Genomic DNA, 10,366 nt, shown 5'->3' with positions numbered 1-10,366 from the left:
GGGGGTTACGGAGGATAAGGAACTGACAGTCCAAATATTATATCTTATCAATTTATGCACTCTGTTTAGCATAAGAAAGATCTTATATCTGCGGCAACCCTTTTTTCCCTCTTGTTTAGTCCCGTAAACTGCCGCCCAGGGAGAGAAGTGGATGGGGTTAGTCATTCTCTGCAGTTCAACAGATCCCACATATCCTGCTATCGAATTTTCTTTTTGTATAAAGACACCACCCTTCGTAGCCTCTAATATGATCTTTTGCTATCAAACCAACCAATAGAATGTATTAAAAAGATAAAATAAAATGTCAAGCTTCTCAATGAATTACATATAGAATTTTCTCATCCCAAAATCTTCACTCACTAATTGATATTTTGGGTAGCAGGAGCTGATGAAAGTGAACAGTCAGTTGACAACATCTAGGCAGCTATTGGAAGAGCAGACAACTATTGTTCACGCCTTTAAAAGAAGTCATTTCCAAGGTGCAGTTTTTACAGACAATCCATGAAAAACATATTTTGCGGAAAATGTTTTACAACTGGTCATCATTTTCTCGACCATTTCCAAGGTTTTGTGCAAAATAAAAATGACATATGGTAATCATGCAATGTGCAGGATAAGATAAGAGAATAGTGTTTTGATAATATTTTTGATAATTAGATATTAAAATAATGTCGAACTGTTAATTGAAGCGATAAGGAGTAAGAGTTAGAATATTTGTAAAGAAAAATGACTCCATCTTGCATAAGCTTTTGTTCAAAGGTACTTAAACAGTAGAAAACGCTTTTCTTGATTAAATCATCATGCCAAACACGGCATTTTTGTCAGAAAATAAATACAAAACTGAACACTTGAAAAAATAGGAACACACATTTGACTTCATCAATGTTTCATGTCAAATTAAATTCAGCATTTGACCAAAACTAAAATTCTGATAGATAAAACACCCTGTGCCAATAAGAATTTTCAGAACCATGGCTACTTATGATATGGGCTGATAATAATCTGTAGATCTAATTAGACGCGAGTAATAATTTTAACTGGGAAAGGGTATCAGTGTTGTCAAAGGCGAAAAGCACTAAAGAGCGCTCGGTCAATTGAGGCTTTCAGCGCAAAGCATAATTTAAGTGTGGGCTTTAGTTAAAAAAGGCGCAAGGCAAGAAAAAAATAAAAATATATATGTAATTCAAGAAAAAAGTAATAAATTCATTCATATTGTTTTCCTTAACAACTAATGCACTTATTTGAAATTATATTTGTAGTCTAGTAATGCTCCATTCAAGATACAACTTATGGGCAATAAGGGGCACATCTTGGTGCCTTGCCTACATTGAAGCGCAGCTCAAGTGAGGCGAAGTGCTTTCCCTTAGCTTTTCTGAGTTTCAAAGCTTAAGCGCGCCTTAAATGAGCTTTTGATGTGGACAATGATTTGCTTTTATTTTTTTGGTATAGAGCATTTTCCACAACTTTAAAACAACCAAAAACAGGAAAAAAAATATTGTACTCTGCACCTAGTGATCGAGCCTTTTGTAAAAAGTTTACGCCAACGAAAGGTCAAAGTATAAAAGATTCGGAAAAGGGTCACATCTGTCCCTCTACTATTAAATATTAGTTATATATATCCTCCGTTATACTATTCGAAGGTATTTGCCCTTGCCGTTATCCTTTTTAATATTTTTGCCCCTCCTTTTAACGGACAATCAGACTCAATTCCAAACTGACACGTGGCAAAAAAAGAAATTTTTTGCCATCTTCTCCAATATCATAAAAAAGAAATTTTATGATATAATCATCTTCAACATCTCCTTCCTCATCCCTACCCAAAAACTGACAAACTCTTATCAAGAAACTTGTTGAATCTCGGCCAATTCCGTTCAATTCTCAGCATCTCCTTAACACAAATATATGGAACTAGCTGTAGGCCACCGGGATGAAATGTTCATCATTTCCCAAAAAGAAAAAAATACAAATTCAAACATAAAGTCTGTAATATTCATTGAAAGCAAAAAGACTCAAAAACCCAAAATGGAAAGATCCAATTAAATTCTCTAGAAGTTATTGATAAAAGTTAAAATTATGCAAAACCAGATTCTTCCATGAATCTTGGGTAACTGAAAGCAAAAAAAATTAATTTAGATTCTTAAGCCATTTGGGTAATTGAAAATCAATCAGCACTTGGTAGCTTGTGAAATGAGAAGAAAGAGAGAGAACATGAGTGATGAGAGAGGAGAAGTCGAGGCATTTAGCGAAAAAATATGAACGCACAAGTACTGAAAAGTGGGAATAAAAAATATTTTCTTTTTGGATCGGGTAAATGTATAGGCAATTTTGGATATGGGTTAGCTATTTGGGTATCAAACAGATTTTCGCCATGTGTCATTTCAGAATTGAGGCTGCATTTTCCGTTAAAAGGAGGGGCAAAAATATTAAAAAGGATAACGGCAAGGGCAAATACCTTCGAATAGTATAACGGAGGATATATATAACTAATATTTAATAGTAGAGGGACAGATATGGCCCTTTTCCGTAAAAGATTAGGTGATACAGCATACTCCTACCTTAATTTATAGTGTTTTTGCCTCTCAATCTGATAATTTATGAAATCACACTATATGCAGTTATAAGTAAATATCATGTTAAAATCAGAAAATAGATTGATACCCTCTCAAGACGGGTCTCCCACAAAGTTCCATTAACTTTTACTCCACTGCTTCTTTCTTTGATTATTCTTCTCTGCTTAATTTTAAGCATAATTAGGAACATATTCCTCCGGTCGGGCAAAAAGAAATTATCCTTAACCGCAAGTAGGATTTCCTTAACAATGCAAACGCACGCTTATCAATCAACTGCTCCACAGAAAACCCGTAATTTCCAAGAGATTTTTGAAATACAACGCAAAAACCAAATGGAAAAAGCTGCTTAGTAAGATTAAAATCTAAACCACACACATAAGATTCCCAATTGCTAGTTTAACAATGGAAAAACAATTGTTTGCTTCAGAAATGCTTCTATAGCTTAGTTTTACCAAGAAGCATTCATATTTCCATGCTAATGGTTCCTATAGTAACGGATCTATGGATCACAAGAGACACCAGAGCATCTTTAGGTCAACTACAGTGAAAAATATAATTAGAGACCAAAGCCAACTTCTTCTTTTTCTTTTTCTTTTTCTTTTTCTTTTTCTTTTTCTTTTTCTTTCTCCTTTTTTTTGTTAGTTAGATACCGATGCTAACTTTCCTTTTTTGATAAGTTAGAGACCAAGACTGAGTTGCTAACTACTACTATGGAGACATGTCGCAATCGCATCTTGCGTATTTGTAGCAGGTGCTATCTTTGCGGAAATGAAACCTTTTTGTTCACTGTGATGCGACGGGCAACTTTGGCAAATCTTCCTGAATTTGGTGGGCAGTGGCGGAGCCACCTTATAGCAAGGGGTTCCACACCCCTTCGCAACAAAAATACATCGTGTAGGTAGGTTTAGAAAAAACTATGTATATTTATTATATGTTGAATCCCCTTGATTTTTTCGTAATGTTTACTTTTTTATATTTTGACACCCCTTAATAAAAATCTGGGCTCCGCCATGGATGCTGGAGCTTAGAAGGGTGATGCCTACAACTCAGCTGCTACAATGCTGGTCCCTAAGGAAAAGAAATAGAAGACAAAAATTATGGCGGAATACCGTATTGGCATGTATTTGGTGGACCCTATGGAAGGAAAGGAATGCCAGATGTTTTGAAGATAAAGCATGCTCGATCCAGCAAATCAAGCCCAAGCGTATACTTTTGTTTTCTTTGTGGTGTAAAGAGGAATTCGAAAATGATACAGAATCGATATTTAGCCTATTAGAATCCCTGTAAGATTAGAATGAGGTTTCCTTTTGGTTTTTGATATTTCAGCACTTTCTTGCTGCTGCTGACTTTATAAAACTTACCATTTCTCATAAAAAGGGAGTAGAAATTGAGTAAAGAGTAATATTAGACAAGATAGAAATTGGTTATGATCTGATTTCATCGAATTTGAAAGCAAACCTAGAGCCTAAAGAGTATTAAGTGATTAACTAATGTTCCTTTTTTCGGCCGATCAAGAACAAAACTAATGTTCCTCCTTTTTTGAGATCTACAGGTTAGCAAGAACAGCCTTTCAGTAAAAACAAAAGCAAATTTACCTGGTGGTTTGCACCAAGGGATCTGCATTCTCCTGCACCTTTTCCATGGAGGTTCTTCTACGTCAAAACTCAACTTGCGATGACTTTCCTGTTGTTTGAACCCTTTCAAGGCAACAGTATCAAGCTTTTCATGTTCATCATCTTTAGGACAACCTTGCAATTTTGGAGCTCCCTGCAAGATATCATCTTGTGGAGAGGTAACTCCATTTGGAGCTTCAGGTTTCACCCGAGAACTCTCATCATTTTTAGCTTTCCCATATTTACTCTGCATAAACTGAGCACGCATTTTTGCTTTTTGGATATCATCTGCTGAAAGTGGGCGGCCTTGAGTTGCAGTTGCTGGTCTTCCTACTGCTAGGCTCCTTCCTGTCGTTCTTTGGCTTGGTTGTTCCATTAGCTGAACTTTTCTTCGCTCTCGAGTTTCTGAAGTAGCTAAGGCATTCAACGATGTGCAAGTGATAAGAAAACAGAAAAAGAGAGAAAAGAAACATAGCTATTTTCTAATATGGTCGAATCTATTTGATGAATATGTCATATTGAAATTTCTGAATAGTCATTATTTAGAGCATGGAAATAGATGAGAAGTCCAAGTTTCTGCTGATGACAGTTTACTGTCCATGGAAGGAGGAGCCATCATTCAATCAAGACGAATGAGGACCTTATACTTTCATAAATATTGATAAACTGAATTAACCACAGAGGCATCTAAGGATACTAGACGCTAAAGCTCCTTTATTAAGCCTCTTGTTAGAGTCATCTGAAGATGCTGTAAGCAATTTAACTGGATGTGGAGAATCCAACTTCCTGAAAGAGAGGTGTGTGTTCAGAAATTCATCAACAATTACAAAAAACAAGGCAGTAAGAACACACAGACCTCGAATTCTCTGAAGGTCCACAGAGGTTTGCATGAGATTCTCCCTAGAAGACCAAAAGGAAGGAAAACAATTACCAATAGAAGACCCAGAATCTTCTTAACCAAATTCATTTAAGTTATCAATGAACTTACGACGTCCTCAGCTTTTGAGTTCCATATTTCGTCGCCCATAACTTCACCAATGCTGCAAACAACAATAAAAGTGTTGATAACTGAGAAACGTTACACAGTTCTTTGAGGCAAAACCAAAGTTTACCTCTGCTGCAATAGCAACTCATCCTGCACATCACTAGCCGATTTAATCCCATTACGTTTCTTCATAGCCTGGCTCTTTGCGAACATTTTGCTCCATTTTGCAAGCAAAATTCTTGCCCTGTTTGAGATATCTGATCTTCAAATCAGATGAATGAGATCCAAAACACTGATGGAGCTAAAGGAGGATTCATCACACTCAACCACCCCCTCTTCCCGAAAAAAGTATATATATGGTGCAGTACAAAAGTCTCATGAAAATAAAGTAGAAATTCCACCTAAATATTAGACTAAATTATTATGTGTGTCTGAAACAAATAAAAGGAACTGCAAGCACATCAATTCTAGTGTCTTCTTAGTTCTTATCTAGCAAATTTTAAACTGCAGATGTAGTCTAGAGATATACATATACACCATTCTTCCCTGAGTCTTTCCAAATGTCTCTCAGAATATGATCAGTTAAAGTATCAAATCAGGACTTTAAATACTTTACACTAAACTCCAAAAATCATCTGAGACAATGAGATATATAATTGAGTGTACAGACAGTGCAGTAGTTTCCAGAACAATGTCTTTATTTGACAGCAAAAAAACACAACAGATCATCTGATAATCTAATGAAAATGATTACAGTGCCAGTACAGTGATTTCCAAGTAATGTCCTAATATCACATGCCTTATAGGAATATTTCTTAAGAGCAGCACTATGTAATGTATGATTCACAGAGTAAATAGCTCAATAGAGATGCTTCAGTGTTGGTATAAAATGCTGTGTCGACTTCATTTGACACTTATTCCCATATATCCAACTTAGTTTCAGATACTTCTGTAATATCTCAAAAATGTGAAGTTTCCAGCCAAGCTACCAGATAGGTATAAGCCATGGAGATCAACAGTTCAAATTTTTTAATGTCTTTTGTAGCAAAAAGATACCCAAAGATAAAATAAGGCGCAGTCGTAGGTGATGACAACACACCTGGAGTCCGATAAAATCGCAGTCTATTAACACTCTGCAGTATAGCCGACATATGTACAGGAAATGCTTTGTGTAGAGGAAGATGGCATAGTACCTGATAACCCAAGCAATCATTAGAACAACAATTTGTTGCAGAAAAAGTTGATATTATGGGCCAAAGATCTAAAATTAAGGGATGAATATAGACCTTAAGGATGATATTAAGAACACTGGTTTGTTCTTCGACAGCTGCTTGACTCAACCATGTAGCCAAAATCATTACACCCCCTTTAGCTAAAAACCTACAAATACGTTATTAAGAAAACCAATTATATTGGGAAAGGAGTAAACTAGTATATAACTAAAATTCAACGACCATAACTCTCAAGTACCAAAATAGCACGGAAGAGTTTTGTACTTCCAAGATCCAGCCCATCAACTTAACCTGCCCAGAGAAGGTTTCTTCTTTTCTCATTAAAGTAAGGATATTATCAAGAAAATGTTTATCTGTCTCCTCTATGCCAGTTAGGACATCATCCTGTGTAGAACAAGATGGCCCCTCCTCTGTACAGGTTGGAGCCACGCTGTCTAGAGGAACTGGCTCTGTTTGTGAGCTAGGATCAGATTCAGAACTCAATGGGATCGGACAAGGCCCTTCAATAGATGCATTTGATATGCTAGCCTTCTCTCTAGACAACCTCAGGAACTTTCTAACTCTTGTACGCTGAGCTGTAAAAAAGTCACGCACCTGCAAATGCAGACATGGTATTCAAACAAGCTGTGTAAGTTGTCAGAAGATGAAATTAAAGAATGCACAGATTTTATATCATCGTTTAACTAAAATTGCACCAAGGAAAGCCACTGAATGACTATGCAGAATGGATTAAGGAATCCGTCCATACACATAACGATTATCGCCAAAAAGGCAAAGAAGAAAAGGGGAACATATATCTAAGGAGCTATACTTTACATAATAAGATGCATAATTCCATGACAAGCTGTTCTCATTTCTCAAAAGCAATAGTGTGCCTAATATCCAAAATAGAAAAACTGAAACAAGAAAGATGGTGCAACTAATATACCAACATGTGCTCATTTCGAAGTTTTAAAGGGTGATTCCAAGAAAAAAGATAATCTTTTGAACAATCATGACTCATGAGCATAGGAGTACAACACAACATTGCATGAAACAAATGTGAGATACTAAAATTTACAAGTCAAACCACTATTCTTATTGATCTATGATCCTAACCCAATTTAAGCCAAGGAATCCAATCAAATATGAAATAGCCAAACATTCAGAAATGTAGAGAAGTTTAAACAAGATTATAGCCAGGTGGAACGGGGAATGGATTACTCAAACTGAAAAAGAACACACCTGTGTGACTGTGACACCAAAAAGAGCACTAATTTCGCGGGTTTCCTTCTTGTTGATCGCGTCTTTGATAGAGAAAACAGACTGCATATACTTTATTGCCTTGGGGTTTAGAAGATCTCGTGGCCTTTTGCCTGCAACAGGAGATGTTAAACTATCAGAATGCAAATGGAATCAGAGTAGCTCGTACAAAAGTTTAAGAAGTCAAGATCATTATTTACGATAATAATCAAAAAGACATATTACATGCAATTTGGTTAAAAAGATCACCTTGTAAGAGAAAACTATGACAGTAGCAACTGAATTCACTTAGATCATTAAGCTAGTTCCCATTAAACATCAATACAAGTAATTCTGGTAGATGACGAAATGATGTACTTGGCAACAAAAAGAAAGTAAACTACTATTAAAGCAAATAAAATAAAATAGAACCTTCAAACGTAAACAAACATAGTTATGTAGTATAATCAATATGCAAAAGATAATATACAGTAACCAATCAACATGTCACTGTGACCTACTGTTTTTTCATTCTCAAAGGATCCAAGTCTATCAAAATTTAAAACTTGACCACAAAAGCATCGTCATTTAATTTCGGCCATGGGGGCTTACCAATTTTTATTGAAAGAGCTCCAGCAGCCTGCACACAAAAATGAATGAGCAATCAGTCAAGAGGAAATTTTGCACTTTGAGTGTCAAAAGTTGACAACAATGTCTAAGTACTGATTGAAACAAATAATATAGAGTAATAGTTAGATTTAATTATAATAGATAATGACATTCGCCCATTAGTGACAGAAGTTATAAGTTTTCTCCTTAACAAAAATATTTTCCGCAATTCAAGGTAACTAAACACAGGAATATAATCTTACTAAGGAAAACATTTTCTCTGAAATAAATTTCTACTACGCACCCGAGATCTTAAATTTTCTGAACGCAAATGTAATACAACAGGTAGCTAGTGTTTTTCTATCCTTCTGGATAAACAGAAGCTAAAAGACACGCTAGTCCTCAACACAAAAAAGAAAGGGATTGGATAAAGACTGCTAGTCTCAAACTATTTTCAATCCTTCAATTGTACAACCACAAAAAGTATGTTGCTTATGACCAACACAAAATCATTACCATTTTTGTACAGTAAAGGCGAATCTAAGTTAACTAATTGAGATACAACTTAATGAACTGTCAACTTAACCAATGCCAGTTTCTACATTACCATAAACAGAATTAAGTAATAAAATAATTTTGTAAAAACAATAAAGATAAGAAGACTAACCATCTCTTGAGAGAGGGGATTGACGCCAGTGAGGTTGCATTGACGTAAAACGATGTTTTCGAGCTGATCAATTTGATTACGGAGAAGTTCCTTCTGCGAGTCGAACAAGGTCATGAACGACGCCGTCGGACTGGACAACAATGCTAGTTGTAATTGATTTTCCATTGTAGATTCCGCCAATCGAAACTTCTGACCTCGAAGCAATAGATCGTATGAATTCACGCATCAGAATCAGCCAATTGAAGAAGAGGACTAGGGCAAAATTCAATCAGGATAAGTTCTAGGGTTTCCACGGCAGCTAATGTAAAGGGGAAGTTGTTTGGATAATACTGAAGAAGAATGAAAGAGGAACGCTGTGGTTTGTCCTCCACCTGTTTGAAGAAAGGCAAGAGAGGACGCCGAAGGATAAAATAAGCGACGGGCAAAATTTTAGAATTGAGAGATGAAAGACGGAGTGAACTGAAGTAGAAACCCCAGGGGCTCCTAAAGGCTTGCCAAGTTGGGTAGCAGATGTCCAATTTTTGGGGGCTTATTTTTTCTCCCTCTCGTTCACCCTCTTTTTTAAATTTTTTTTGCTTTTTCATTTTCTTCTTTTTCATACTCAAAAATGTTATTTTTTTTAAATAAACAAATGGGTATAATTACAGAAAGATTATGTTTGGTTCAGTTTTTTGTTTATTTCGTAATATTATATTCTGTTCTTAAAGATGTTAGTGGAATCTTTATTCAAATGCTAGCTATGCATATATTATAATGTTAAAAGTCTTATGAGCTAAATAATAATAAAGGAATTATTATTTGATGAATAGTTATGTATGGATTGTTATGCAATGAATAAAAATATATATAATAATTACTATCTTAAGATCCATTTGTCTTTAAACATTTGTATTTTTGTATTGTTAATACACATATATTCTTACTTTTTTTGTAATAAGGACATGTATTAAAGTATACTAAGAGTCATTACAAACTAGGACTACTCTAGGACATAAAGTTCCTAGCTTGTCCTTTCAAAAGCAGGAATAATAAAAGAAGGAGGAGCAAATACAACTTAGGCTTCCCATAAAAATTGCTTCCATTCTTCGCCATCAAGTTAGCAACTCCATTGGCTTCTCTAAACACATGCGTTACGGGTGGTTCTCCGGCTTTGGATAACATTCATCTGCAATCATTTATCGGGTTTTTGTGTAGACAAAATTGTTAGAGAGCATACTAATCAGTTATTTGCAGTATGTTTCTATTATTAGTGATAATAGATTTTTCTTTGGTGCTAGTTTAATTCTATTAAATACTGATATGGCCTCCATATAGATGATGGTTGCATTAGCCGCAATCATGTTATAGCCAAGGATTCATTCACTGTTTTTATTCCTAAAAACACCTCCCAAGCCTCCTTTCCCTAGGTTCCCTAAACAACAACCGTCTATATTGCGTTTGAAAGTGCTTTGGTTTGATGGAATATATAT

General features: G+C 35.4%; 1 protein-coding gene across 1 annotated transcript in view; it reads right to left on the bottom strand.

The window, feature by feature from the left end:
• Window positions 1–9,401, bottom strand: part of LOC109214795 (homeobox protein LUMINIDEPENDENS) — a 12,489-nt gene extending 3,088 nt beyond the window's left edge. Inside the window, exons 1-11 of the mRNA XM_019378744.1 lie at window positions 8,898–9,401; window positions 8,234–8,261; window positions 7,625–7,755; window positions 6,639–6,994; window positions 6,455–6,548; window positions 6,268–6,361; window positions 5,296–5,425; window positions 5,172–5,223; window positions 5,040–5,083; window positions 4,881–4,969; window positions 4,166–4,588 (exon numbers count right to left, since the gene is read on the bottom strand). Coding sequence (XP_019234289.1) covers window positions 4,166–4,588; window positions 4,881–4,969; window positions 5,040–5,083; window positions 5,172–5,223; window positions 5,296–5,425; window positions 6,268–6,361; window positions 6,455–6,548; window positions 6,639–6,994; window positions 7,625–7,755; window positions 8,234–8,261; window positions 8,898–9,062 — 1,606 coding nt within the window. The 5' untranslated portion in view covers window positions 9,063–9,401. The remainder of the gene's footprint in view (window positions 1–4,165; window positions 4,589–4,880; window positions 4,970–5,039; window positions 5,084–5,171; window positions 5,224–5,295; window positions 5,426–6,267; window positions 6,362–6,454; window positions 6,549–6,638; window positions 6,995–7,624; window positions 7,756–8,233; window positions 8,262–8,897) is intronic.
• Between the last annotated feature and the right edge of the window lie 965 nt (window positions 9,402–10,366).

Source organism: Nicotiana attenuata, unplaced genomic scaffold (assembly GCF_001879085.1).
Source record: "Nicotiana attenuata strain UT unplaced genomic scaffold, NIATTr2, whole genome shotgun sequence".
Lineage (NCBI taxonomy): Eukaryota > Viridiplantae > Streptophyta > Magnoliopsida > Solanales > Solanaceae > Nicotiana > Nicotiana attenuata.
This window is presented reverse-complemented; position numbering and strand designations above follow the sequence as displayed.